The sequence below is a fragment of the Saccoglossus kowalevskii genome, chromosome 3 (assembly GCF_978046115.1).
Source record: "Saccoglossus kowalevskii chromosome 3, keSacKowa6.1, whole genome shotgun sequence".
NCBI lineage: Eukaryota > Metazoa > Hemichordata > Enteropneusta > Harrimaniidae > Saccoglossus > Saccoglossus kowalevskii.
Window position 1 is genome coordinate 31,938,788 of NC_140643.1, and position 13,541 is coordinate 31,952,328.

Here is a 13,541-nt window from a genome sequence, read left to right on the forward strand (position 1 = left end):
AAACAAATCACTGGCCAGTCCCTAATGTTTGTAATTAAACAAATCTGTATGCACCACCAGCGATAGTCTACAGTTCCTCCACCCATGTAGCTCTCTTTTTTAAATCTCCATGCTCTATCATGATGGAGGGACTGTGCTTTGACTTGTCTAACAGCAAATTGAAGTGAGCCCTCACACATCAAAGATGTCAAGTTTCAGAGAAAACAAAAATAAGGCGATTGAATAGAAATGTACTGATATGCTTATTATAAAGATTGACATGACAATGTCAATAATAAAATAATGGTCATAAAATAACAACAGAATTGTCAGTGGTTTTACATGAAAAAATAAAATAGTAAACTTAAAATGAAAAGAAATGCATAATCCCATAGATTGAGGTGTAAAATATCATCTGAAACTGAGACTGATGGAGGATTCCTCAAGCCATTATAGGTAGTACTGGTAATCAAGTAAGAATGTGGGTAGTGTTTAAGTTACGAAATGTGTTTTTTAAACAACCAAAGTGTTTTGTGTGAAAATTACAACCACTTTACCGGTAATTACAATGGCTAATGATTTAAATTTGTATTTCAACAATTGACCTGTTCAGATATCATAATTATTAATAATTAGTCCAACTAATAAAGTTTTTATGGTATGTTCTAAGGTTCCCTGTCATTTTGTTTAAATTGATTATCTGATTCTCAATTCCATAAATTTTGTACACAGTTAATATCTTGTATATGTACCTTCAATTTTAGGTGAATATCACCATGGCAACCAGTCTGAGCCATAGACCCCCACTGCAAAATCTGCAAAGTATGTACGATGAGAAAACACTATGTGACATCACCGTGGTTGTATGTGGCAGGGAATTTCAGGCGCATAAGGTTATCCTAGCCGCATGTAGCGATTACTTCAAACTGATGTTTACAAGTGAAATGCAGGAACAGTCATTGGCAAAAGTGGAACTGAAATGTGAACTGTTAACGAGTGATTCTTTTGATATATTACTGAAATATACATACTCTGGTAACCTTGTGCTGAGTAGTGACAACGTTTTTGATGTCATAACAGCAGCTGACCATTTGCAAATCGTCAGTGCTGTTGAAACTTGCTGCCAGTTCATTATCAAGTCATGTCTAGAAATATTTGACATAAAAGTGGGAGACTGCCTCGCTGTGGCAACTTATGCTGATAAGTACAGTCAGCTGGAATACCTTGGTAAAACATTGAATAAGACATTGGCCAAAAACTTTGTCAAAGTGATGGCATACCCTGACACATGTGAGCAGTTAAGTTATGAAAGATTGTGTTCATTACTAGAACTAGACTCGTTATGCGCTTCGTCGGAATTGCAGATATTGCAAACATTATTAAAGTGGTTGCGACATAATTGGGAACATCGCATGCAGTTTGCTGCTGATCTTTTGGGTAAAGTTCGGTTCGGACTGATTGATAAGTATGATTTAGTGGAACTGTTAGAAGTGGATGATATTCAGCAGATTCCTGAATGCAAGGAGTTGTATTATAAAGCTATGGTGTATCATGCATTACCAGATAGAAACAGAGAACCATGTGATCTCATTAATCAACCCAGAGCTTCATGTTTGGTAAGTCCGGTTATGTATACTTAGTTCTGTAAAATTGTTTTTGTCTTATAATAAATTTTTTTTAAAGTTGCTTTATAATTTTGTTATTAATGTTTCATCTTGTATGCTAAGGACAATATGGTAGTAATAAATCATAGTATAAAATATCCCAATTAGGAGGTGTGCCTCCTGTCACCATTATATACTAATACATGTATTATACATCTGTCACCGTAAGGCAATAAGTTACAGCGTGCCATAATTTTGCAGTATTTTACAGGGTATTTGCATCCTACCATATTAGAAAATGCGAATTCCAAATATGGAACAATTACGCATGTAAGCGTCCTCTAATAATAAAAATAAACAAGGCTGCCACCAGGGTTCGACACTCAAAACAAAAAAAGTTTGCTGATTCTGTTCTAAACTTTTTCGATTTCGGCATTCTCATGACGTATCCTTGGAAGAAAAAGATGCTGTGCGTCAGTCGATACTCCTGTTGTATTGCCTTTGTACATACTTTGAGGTATCCTCGTAATAACCTCATTTCAGTTATCTGTGGAGGCTTTCATCTAATGATGTGGTAAAATAATTTTGATCTTTCACCTCAAGGCGACGTCTCATTTCCAGTTCAACAATATTGGGGATAACTCTCCATATTTGTTATAAGACTTATAGACTCTTGCTTATATATAAGTATTCATGTTTGTGTTTGCAGGCACTGGTATCAATTAATACTGTAGTGATGCAGTATTACGACAGGAACACAATGAGATGGGTTACATTGCCTAAATTTGTGAATAATTCTACAGGAAGACAGATAACTGGATTCAATGCACCAGCTGTTGTGGCACATGGCAACTTTATTTATGTAGCAGGGGGAAATATCCAGGGACCAACTTGTAATCTCAGTCGTTATGATATTGGTAGAAATGCTTGGGATAAATTGGCTCCAATGAAAAGTTGTCGATTTGCATTCAGTCTGTGTATCTTTGATGGATACATGTACGCTGTTGGTGGTTATAGCGATTCAGGTTACCTGGCCCATAACAATGCTGAAAGATTTAACTTCATTACTGGACACTGGCAATACATCGGACAACTCAACACGCCTAGATTCCATGTTGCAGTCACACCCTACCAAGGCTTTTTATACGCAGTAGGTGGACAGAAGGATAAATTCACAGCCTTGAAATCTGTACAGAGATTTGACCCAGCAAAGAACACTTGGGAGACGTTAAACCCTACAATACATGCTCACACCCAAGCGAGTCTTATGGAGATTGACGGAAAACTATACGTTAGTGGAGGTAAAACTAATGGTCCTGACAGAAGCAGCGATTTAATCAACAGTCAGACTGTGGAGGTCTATGACGGGAAAACAGATTGTTGGCGTGATGTACCACAAGATTTAATTCCACCTGGTAATATTCCTGCTGTAAACATAGGATCTGATGTGTATATTGTATTAAATGGCTATACTTACAAAACAGGTATACAAACAACTCCAGATCAGGTGTACTATGTTGATCTTGATGACTGGGCTAATGTTGTCAATTTTATCAGAGGCTTGTCAATTACGTGTGTTCCAATAAACGTTGAAAGGTTGATTGATTTAAATGATGTTAAAGACAGCAAAGTGTAATCTCAGTACAGCTGGTATTTTGGATACACATGTATCTTATTTGCTCTATTAGGAAGCATGTCTCGAACAGAAGCACACACTAAAAAAATACATTTATTGTGACCATGGACACAAATGTCATTTATGAAAGTGCTTGAGCTACTAATAGAACAAATACGACTCATGTGTCCAGAAAGTAGAGTACTGGTCACCATCCATATACTGTGCAGTATACTACAACATGTACATGTTTGTGTATAAGGCCAAAAAATAAAATTGTTGCCCTCAACGACCGACCGAAAAATATGAAATATTGGATCGTAAATATTAAAAACTCACCATTTTAAGAAGTAACAAGCAGCCTATCGGCTGAGATAGCTCCGCTGTTAGCAATGCACATTTCAATTAAAGAACTGAAGACATCATTAGAAAATGAACAATATGAATAGTATCAAAGCAATCGGACTTACAGTTTTTAACAAGAAGTCGAAAATATCACTTTTTACCAAAAATTACAAAAATATTCACCAAAATAAATTAATTAGAGAATTGAAGATATCATCACAAAATGAACAAATCTGAGAGAGGTCCACATGTAGTACCTATATATGTAATATCAAAGCAATCGGACTTACAGTTTTCAACAAGAAGTCGAAAATATCACTTTTTAGCAAAAATGGCAAAAATATTCACCAAAATTAGAGAACTGAAGATATCATCACAAAATAAACAAATCTGAGAAAGGTTTACATGTAGTATCTATATATGTAATATCAAAGCAATTGAACTATTGATTTTTAACAAGAAGTCGAAAATATCACTTTTTACCAAAAATTACAAAAATATTCCCCCAAATTAGAGAATTGAAGATATCATCACAAAATGAACAAATCTGAGAAAAGTCCACGTGTAGTACCTATATATGTAATATCAAAGCAATCGGACTTGCGGTTTTTAACAAGAAGTCGAAAATATCACTTTTTACCAAAAATGACAAAAATATTCACCAAAATTAGAGAATTGAAGATATCATCACGAAATGAACAAATCTGAGAGAGGTCCACATGTAGTACCTATATATGTAGTATCAAAGCAATTGGACTTGCGGTTTTTAACAAGAAGTCGAAAATATCACTTTTTACCAAAAATGACAAAAATATTCACCAAAATTAGAGAATTAAAGATATCATTACAAAATGAACAAATCTGAGAAAGGTCCACATGTAGTACCTATATATGTAATATCAAAGTAATTGCACTTGCGGTTTTTAACAAGAAGTCGAAAATATCACTTTTTACCAAAAATGACAAAAATATTCACCAAAATTAGAGAATTGAAGATATCAACATGAAATGAACAAACCTAAGAGATGTCTAACCAAGGTACATATACACCAAGTATCAAAGCATTCAGGCTTGTAGTTTTCAAGAAGAAGTCGAAAAAGTAAAACATTGACACGGACGACGACGACGGACGACGACGGACAATCACTCATATGATAAGCTCCGCTCGACAAAGTCAACAGCGGAGCTAAAAAAGTGTTTCCTCTAAAAATTAACGATACTGGACCGTTGTTTGATCCCCAGGGTCCCCGGGGAATTAGTGGCAACTTTGAACCTCGGGTTGATCTGTATTTCTTTGAAAAAAAAAAATCCGGCTGACCGACTTGAGGGCAACATAAGTTTTTTTTTTTTGGCCTAATGGTTAGCTCGTGTCTGATTAAATCATGAAAAAGATGCTCTTAGAAAGCACAGATTTTGTAGATACTCCAAACTACCTTATTTTCACAAGAGACAAATTTTTGTGAGTCAGTGAAAATTTTGGAGCAGTGAAAATTTCTCTAGGTCGTACGATATGGAGTTTCAACGACGTTCACAAAATATATTGCCTTCACAAATGCCATAAAATCCTGAAATTGTAAAATTTTCTAGTGATTTACAGTATGTAATACATTATTTGTCATCAGCATGCCATGCTTGAAAGATACTTGTCACAGATTTATTAAGAAAGTACCGAGTATGGATAGCATGATGACTGACAGAGATGGGGGCCAAATTAATGTCTGCATTTGAAGTTTTGACGATTTTAATGGGTGTATATATTTTATTATAAGCATGTACAAAATGAGATAATTTATTACATAACCTAAACAGACAAAGGCATTGTTTTTCCTTGCCATAATTATGCATAACTACATGTATGCCTGTAACTTCATGCTGGAATCCTAATAAATAAGATTTTAAAGTTCACAACTGACTGATTTTTTTTGCATGGTAAAAGTGAGCATGAAAGTCATGAAATATGGTGCAATAATATACCTAAAATTTTTTGCATGAAAATACTGATCAAATATGTTAATAGGTTATCATAATTAAAAACAATTAATGAAAACATATCGGTTTTATACTGCACTTATCTAATTGATAGAATATATCACCATGGAGACCCTATTACTAACATCTGGTTCAAATGCCGTACAATGATCAGGTACAATAGTCATAGAATCATCATCCACTCCCACGGTTTTGTATCCTTTAACCCTTTCTCCATGATTATGTAGAGGCAATGAGCTGGACGATTATACTTTGAAAATTAAAGATGCAGTCGGATGCAAACATTTACTAGCAATACATACTTCTGCTTCTATATGCAAGGAACAGCCTGACATGTAGCGCCCTCGCCGGCCGGCGTCAGACCTAACTAATGCCTGACAGAATAGTGTATGTCTCGTTGGCAAGATCAATACTGCAAATTTGCAAAGTTCACACCTTTTTTTGCAATGAGTTTCAATGAATATTCATTTTGGTGATCATGGTAACAGACTGTTTTCAACAAGATGATAAACATTGGGTGGAAATTTGCCAGCGCCTTATCACACATTATGTCAACAAACTAATCTCTGTCGTGAATGGTTACTCTTTGATGGCTTTCACTATCTGATGTGCCTGCAATTTTATTGGTGTTGACAAAAAATCGTTGGGGGGAGTGAAACACTGCATCATTTTGTCAGGCGTGTGTTGGGTTTGGAGCACCGCGGAGGGCTAATGCAAGGAGCTGATTGCACTCTACAATTTTTCTCAATTGTTGGAACTTGTATCACAGCCAGAAATGAATTGTTGCATTTCATAGATATGCTGGTATTTAAGGCAATGCCTTCAATTGTAAATAGCCTGTGGTTAGTTTTTTTGTTGAAATGATAGCGCCCTCTAGTGAAATAAACAAAAGTCATTCAGATCATCAGATGAACTGTTGGTGGCAGCATTGCAACTGGAATTAAAACGTCGGATACAAATGCATTGTTTTCACAGAAGACTTTAATTAATTTTATCTTGAAAAAACACAATAGATAACATTACCAATGTCACTGTATAATGTAAAACAAAATGTGTAGCAGTTTTAAAAGGCATATTGATTCTAAAACTGTCGCAGAGACATAGAAAAATAAATCCTTCATATGTAAATAATGTTCATTCTTAGTACTTTCAGACAACATTCCTCAGTTGTAGAAAAACCAAATTGTACTATTACCTTGTTTACACAGCAGCATTTTAGCAGATCCAAAGAGCTTGAGCTGGCAAAAATGACCATGTAAACGCATTTACTGGCTCCAATAAACCCTTAGGGTTGAACTCTGATAAGACAAAGCCCCAAAATGACCCGACCAAACGAGAACGCCCAGGAGCAATATTTTGGCCCCGATAGAATGCTACTGTGTAAATCTAGCAAATGCGTCCTAATTTACTAATCTATACTAATATGATATTATAAACAGACGTTTCACTACATACATTCCTTGCTTGATTAACAGAACTAAAGTGCCAACAATCCCATTGTAAAAATAGATTTTCCAAGAATCAGCTATTCCATGAATTGATGAATTTAACAAATTTGCTAAAATAACATACTTGCTAAAAATATGCATTTCACATTGAATACACAACTGTTGATCTGAGACCAGTACTGCACCAACATCAAATTATCAACAAGACCATAGACTCTATAACAAGACCTGCAATCCTCAATTTTAAAGGGCGGCAGTCGTCGTGCCGCGGCCTGTTCGATATGGGATTCATAGCGACGAATGCAACGCGTGTAAAATACATTGTTTATTTACATGAAATTTGAACACGCGCTGCGCGACGACCACCGCGCTTTAAAAAGGTAAATAATTGAACATTCAATAAGTACCAGAAAGAAGATTGCTACTCTACAGTCACAGTATATTCACTGAAATTATCATACTGCAGCACTCCTGACTCATGATTCCAGAATAACATTTTTGAATAAATGTGGGTCTTGTATTCATTATACTTGGAAGGAACTGGTTACAAGTGAATCACACAAATACAGACTATGGATCACCTATGTAAACTGACAGGCCTTGTATCATCAAGTACATGTACCATTGATAGATAGCTGCAAGTCGAAACCGATATCTAATACTTGTCTAATCTGAGACGTCAACTTACTATAGAGCCTATGATCTGAATCAACAAAACCAATTTACAGTAAAGGTCACTGATACAAAAGTTTGAAATCTACATTACAGGCTAACCATAATGCATGCATAATGAAACACATCATGTAATACAGGTATACATGGCATATGAATTTCACGTAAAAATCAGTTATTTATATGTACTAACCCTCCATGTATCTATTTACAAAATTACTGCAGTTTTATACGAGATTGGTAAAATGTTCTTATAAACTTTTCAAATATTAGCACAAAATATACAATTGCATTGTGTGGTTTATAATAAATATTATGATATACAATCAGAACAAAGGCAGCATTCATTGTTCTATTTTAATTAGGGTAGAGAAAAGACACTAGAGACCAGAGTTGCCTGTCTCTGTATTCTCTAGTATCTTGTGGCAGACCCAGATATAGAACCATGGCTTGTATATCGTTGTAACTAAGAAATGTGACAAAGATCTTGTTTTGTAACCTATAGATTCAGCTGAAGTAAAGCTGGATTCAACACATTTGCTCGAATTTCATTTCAAAGAGACAATAGAAACAGAATTATAAACTTTATCAAGTCAATAAGAGCACTAAGAAAAATCAAATTAATTTCAATGAATGCTACATGTGACTGTTTACCACATGGCCTGTACATGATATGTGCACATGTATTACTAACCCCCAAACTGGCATTAATCTACACTGCGCATCATTGCACTCAATATTATGGTAATGAGAAAGGAAAATAAGTTAAAGAGCTGTGGAGAAATAGATGATTTCCCGGTTATGTGAGATCTTTTGTGAAAGACGTGTATCAAACGTCTGACGTGAAAATCAAATGATTTGATTTTTAATTTTTGTTTTTATAGTTCAATGTAAAAAAGCCAATCATTCAAAAACAAATATAGCATTAAGATATTCCTACTTCATTTGAATAGACTATTATCAAATAAATATTGTACCATATTATTATTTTGTGTTTCCCTAATTCCACACGATATTTGACGTCACTATGATGCTATAACCATTGTTTGTCTTGTTATTTCATTTGATTTCACACCTAAAGGAGGGTCTCACAGTGAATGGAAAATAGTCTATTGATGTAAAATGATCAAGGAAGAAAATAACGTTTTGGTCATCATCAAAAGGTCGATTCATTTCTAATATTCATTTTCTGTATTAGAGCTACTACATGGCAGGTTAATAAACGATGTATCAAAATGAGATGCATTCCCAAACAGGGCCTACAATGCTAGGTTTTAAACAAAGCACCTGTTAGCACATGCATAAATACCATTAATGCTAATACATTTATTTACATGAATAAAATTCATAATTAGCAGTAAATTCATCGGGAAATGTACAGTTTTTTGTTTTGGAAAACAGTAATGTGTTATAAGCACTAGATGCATCTCGTGGAAGCCAACTTAATTTTTATAATCAAACAAAGCTCACATAGTGTGCATTACACACAGGAGCCAATGAAATGATAGGCACCATAATTAATGATATTCAGCAACAGATTTGACAGCGATGGGTCATTTGAAAACCATCTCTAATAAATCCAACCTTCTCTTAATCTCTTTTCTGATGGAAAGAATCCAGTCAAGGAAAATATCTAGAAATAAAAAAAACACACATTTTTCCATCCAATCCCTCCCAGAATGGATCTTAGACATAAATATAGAGCGTAAACTGTAGAATACACAATTACCAAATACACCACTTATTGAAAAACTTTTGTTATTATTTGAAACTTGTTCTATACTTTTATTTACAAACAAAAATAATTATTATGATTACCGGTAATAATATTATAACCACCACATATTTTTTGTTTGTGACGGATATTTTGGAACCAATTGAAGGTAGTTCATTCTCATCTGATGCCTAAATTAGAATATTGACAGCAATATTTTGTTATTTTGGAGCTTCTGTCATTGTAAAGGCTATAATGCTTTGAAATATTGATAACAAAAATGCACCAAAAGATCATTCTGTGTGATGTCTTGGATCAAGCACTCTGATTTCCAATAGACAAACAAGATACATGTATTCAGTAGTATAAACAATGGACAGCTAACTTTGATTTATGACACTCCCACCGTCATCATGTATCTTGTTAATAAATTATTGTGTGAATCTACAAATATACAAGAAAACTGGATCATATAGCAGGCCTTGGTTTATGCTATCTTACAAAAAACAAGTGGGCTAAAAATTGATTCACATCAAGGGTTAGACACATTGTAAAAAACAAAGGATACATTTGTCTTGAAAGCTGATAAATTGGCTGCATATTCTTGTTCAGTTCTTCACATTTGGCTATTAAAGTGTACATTGACTGGAAATGAACACAATTATAAACGCAATCAGATTCTGGCCACAAAATTGCAAGAGTTGATAGTGAATCAAACAACTGACGATATCCAAGTTTTTTGTAGAAATTTTTATTTCATGTGGGGTCACTACACTTTATCAGTATGCATGTGACGCAGTATGGTCTTAATAGACCTTTGACAGACCTGTATCATTGCGCACTAAATTTTCATACTTAAGTTCTTTGTCGGGAGGTATTTTCAAAATAAATTTCATTTTCTTATTCATTTTTGTATTATATTATATATATAGTTTGAGATTATTTATTATTTTTTTTTAAATTACACAATGTAGGCATTACTTTTTTTTTTATAGTGACACAACTGTTTACTTGTTTTACATATATAGTCTTGTACATAATCAGAAAACAAAATATACCATAGTAAACAAGTATCAATTTTGTTTTAATGTAAAAGTTTTACATTGATGCATGTCTACAAATAAAATAATCCATACACAGTGACTGTCATTCTTGTAAAATCCAACATTGAAAAGCAGCAAATTTTGCAACCATTGACTTAACTCTGCTTCTGTAGATGTGAAATTATGGCAAGTCATGTCACTTTTGCTATTTATTTTGCGGCATGTTTAATTTTTTACAAAATGTGAGTCATTTTCATAAGAGGTTGGGAATTCTGAAAGACATTGTTCGTTACATTTGAGTATTGAGATGACTTTATTGCTAGAGCTGCCCTTCATTGCTGCATCTTTAGTTCTGACAATATTATGGTCAAATCATCTACAATTTGAACTGTTTCATTTCCAATGCAGGTAAGTTTTGTATAATAATCAGCAGTGTTGATGATTAGTGATTGACATGGACTTCATATGCGTGACCAGTTCACAGGATCATATAACCCAAATTGATAAGATTGGAAAATCGTGTCACTGCTGGAATCAAACATCCCACCAAGGGAGTCAAGATACATTTGTAGATTGTATCAGATTAAACAGACTGATTAGGATTCAATATGACTCACCTTAACAGAATTGTCCACTGCTTCTCCCATTCCATTCACTGAATCTCTATGAGTTTGTATGTAACCAACACTAATAGCAGACATCTGAAATAGAAAGAAACAGAACCTGTTTTTGGTGCCTATCTAGCTTGACTTGTGGAATAAATCTACCAATTACTGATGTTATTTCTGTGCTAGACAATATTGTAATATGACAATCTGAGTTGTTGGTAAAATAAAAAGTCAATAAAACAGATAAACCAAAGATGAATATGTTCACTTACATTGTGTAAAGTTCCTTTTAGATTTCCCATCATTAAATCCAAATTATCAGCAACTTTTTTCGCCTGTTTTTCTAAATCTTCAAGAATGTGTGGATCAATTTTAGGAATTGTACTTTCATCTTTAGCTATTTTTTGAACTCTTCTTGAGCATTCTGAAAGATTTGAATCTGGCAAAACAAAAATAACTTAATATATCTAAATGCACTGTAAACACTTACCTCAATTAGAAGCACATAAAAGCAAAAAAATGTTTGTTTTGGTTGAATCTTATGACAAGTACACAAAAGTGACTTCTGAAATATTTTTTTGATAGGGATTCCTCATATGTGCTTCTAATTCAAAAAACAAAATAACTTTCTTCACATTCATAAAACACTGCGAGTTACAATTCCACACCATGCAAAAGCTAGCAATAAGACAAAAACAACTATAAATTTCAAACCTGAGAACTATTAAGATTCGGAATATACACAAAATCAATGCATCACAGTTATCACATTATGTTAAATATACCCTGTCCTATATTTTACACATATAAATCCTATTGTTTGTTCACCTGAAATTTGCAACATTCGTTGCACAGCAACTGTGGCACTTTAAACAGTAAACTCCCATGTTAAGGTATAAGACTTTGATGCAAAGACAATCATGCACACTACATGTATATATAATCAGAATGAATATTTAATTAATTCTCTGTACATGGTGTGGAGTATTCTCCCATCATGCTAAGGAATTCCATATACAGTACTATCAACACAACAATTTTTATAAATATTTATAAATTGGCAGCTGAATCCATCCAGCCAATCAATCAAGGGCATAGTGCAATGACATCATTTGAAAACCATTCGTTCCAGTTATTGAATTGTGGAATTTATAAAAATATTTATAAATAGAATGGGTTTGTTTTGTAGAAAGTACACTAGAATAATCTTAGCAAGATACAAGAGAATTGCATTTGCAGGAAACAAGGAGGTTGTATAAGTGTTAGTGCAGTGCTGACAACAATACCCAAAATTAGAAAGTAAGAAGCATGCAGATATAAAAGTATCTTTGTTAATAGATAAGGCAAACAAGTTTAATTACTAAAAAAGTATGAATATAGAAAAACGTGGGCAAGGTACTAAAAAGCATGATATGTTATAGAGCAAGGTTTAGAAGGGTCTCAATGAAAATGTCAGAATGGACAAATGTCCAAGTGTTGATTTGTTTTCTGTTCAGAAGTTACATTGTTATTTGTTTAGTCTCACTAATCAGTGTTGTTGTTGAGAGAACACAACAAAGCATTAAGAAAGCCATCACTACAGTCTCTACTAAAACATGGCAACTAAAACTACAGCTTACAGGTATTCAATGGTATCACACATTACTAAGGCTTACCACTGGACTTCAGACTTGTTGTAGGGCTAAAACTCTGTCGGATTTTCTCTTCTAAATTATCTGCTATAAATGAGACCATGTCACCCTCACGAATAACAGTACCATGCAAAGGTAGTGACCCTGATGTAGACCCATGAGGGTCTGCTCTCCACTCACCACCTTCACTCTCTTCATTTCGGGGTTTAATTCCTGATAAATCCTTTGGTCTCACAGCAGGTACAGTTTGATTTGAAACCAATGTTTTCTCTGCCTCCCCATCTGCAGCTCCCATCTGGTCGGTGTGTTGCTTACTGCATGTTTCCTCTTCATTCTCTGGTGTAATTTGAACCTGATCGTGCTTCGTCTCGTGTTGTTCACAATTTGTTTCGGTTTGTTGTTCAATAGCTTTTGCCAGATTATCCTCATTATCATCCACATTGTTTAGTACGTGCACTTCCGTACAAGCAATGGGCGGAGCCTTTCCGTTATGTTGTGAGTTTAACAAGTTAATTTTGTCAGGATTAGCGAGCACATTTTCTGACGATGTTTTACAAACGTTATTCACAGTCGCCGCACAGTCATTTTCTACAGAATCAACTTGTTGTTCTATGATGAGTTCATCGTCACCGGTGACACTTCCGCCACGTTCGCAGGATTCCGACCCATCAACATCGTCATAGTTCTCAGCACCGATCAGCAAATGACCATTCAATAAATGTTCGCCATTCGATTCTGTAGTTTCATCCATTCCATCAGTGGGACACACAATAACCCCCACTTTCTCCTTTTGTTAACGATCAATGTTCACACCATGTAAAGACTAAAGAACAACATTTCTGGTAAAAAAAAATCATACATACAACATTATTTTCGGTCATCAGTCGCCATCT

At 34.4% G+C, this 13,541-nt stretch overlaps 2 protein-coding genes across 3 annotated transcripts; one reads left to right on the forward strand and one right to left on the reverse strand.

The window, feature by feature from the left end:
• The first annotated feature begins 749 nt into the window (after nt 1-749).
• LOC100369095 (kelch-like protein 26) lies at nt 750-3,502 on the forward strand. Its single transcript, XM_002737993.3, has 2 exons — nt 750-1,595; nt 2,293-3,502. The coding sequence occupies exons 1-2, from the start codon at nt 756-758 to the stop codon at nt 3,217-3,219; spliced, it is 1,767 nt and encodes a 588-aa protein (XP_002738039.2). The 5' UTR covers nt 750-755; the 3' UTR covers nt 3,220-3,502.
• A 5,456-nt stretch (nt 3,503-8,958) lies between these two features.
• Nucleotides 8,959-13,533, reverse strand: LOC100368950 (uncharacterized). 2 transcript variants are annotated; one of them, XM_085497057.1, is made up of 5 exons: nt 12,829-13,533; nt 11,290-11,456; nt 11,027-11,110; nt 9,935-10,011; nt 8,959-9,254 (listed from the first exon to the last, which is right to left on the reverse strand). In XM_085497057.1, exons 1-5 carry the CDS (start codon nt 13,397-13,399, stop codon nt 9,206-9,208), a joined length of 948 nt encoding a protein of 315 aa, XP_085353183.1. In that variant the 5' UTR covers nt 13,400-13,533; the 3' UTR covers nt 8,959-9,205. The 2 variants fall into 2 exon arrangements, with proteins under 2 accessions (XP_085353183.1, XP_006820501.1); XM_006820438.3 differs by having other exon boundaries at nt 12,673-13,533.
• Nucleotides 13,534-13,541: the final 8 nt, after the last annotated feature.

Bases quoted from the DNA above. Each gene is read 5' to 3' on its own strand.
- LOC100369095 (XM_002737993.3), top strand. From the start codon at position 756: ATGGCAACCAGTCTGAGCCATAGACCCCCACTGCAAAATCTGCAAAGT. The intron at 1,596-2,292 runs GTAAGTCCGGTT...TTGTGTTTGCAG, and splicing joins AACCCAGAGCTTCATGTTTG to GCACTGGTATCAATTAATAC.
- LOC100368950 (XM_006820438.3), bottom strand. From the start codon at position 13,399: ATGGATGAAACTACAGAATCGAATGGCGAACATTTATTGAATGGTCAT. The intron at 11,457-12,672 runs GTAAGCCTTAGT...TTGTTTTGCCAG, and splicing joins AACAAGTCTGAAGTCCAGTG to ATTCAAATCTTTCAGAATGC. The intron at 10,012-11,026 runs GTGAGTCATATT...GTTCATTTCCAG, and splicing joins CAGTGGACAATTCTGTTAAG to TCAATGTACACTTTAATAGC.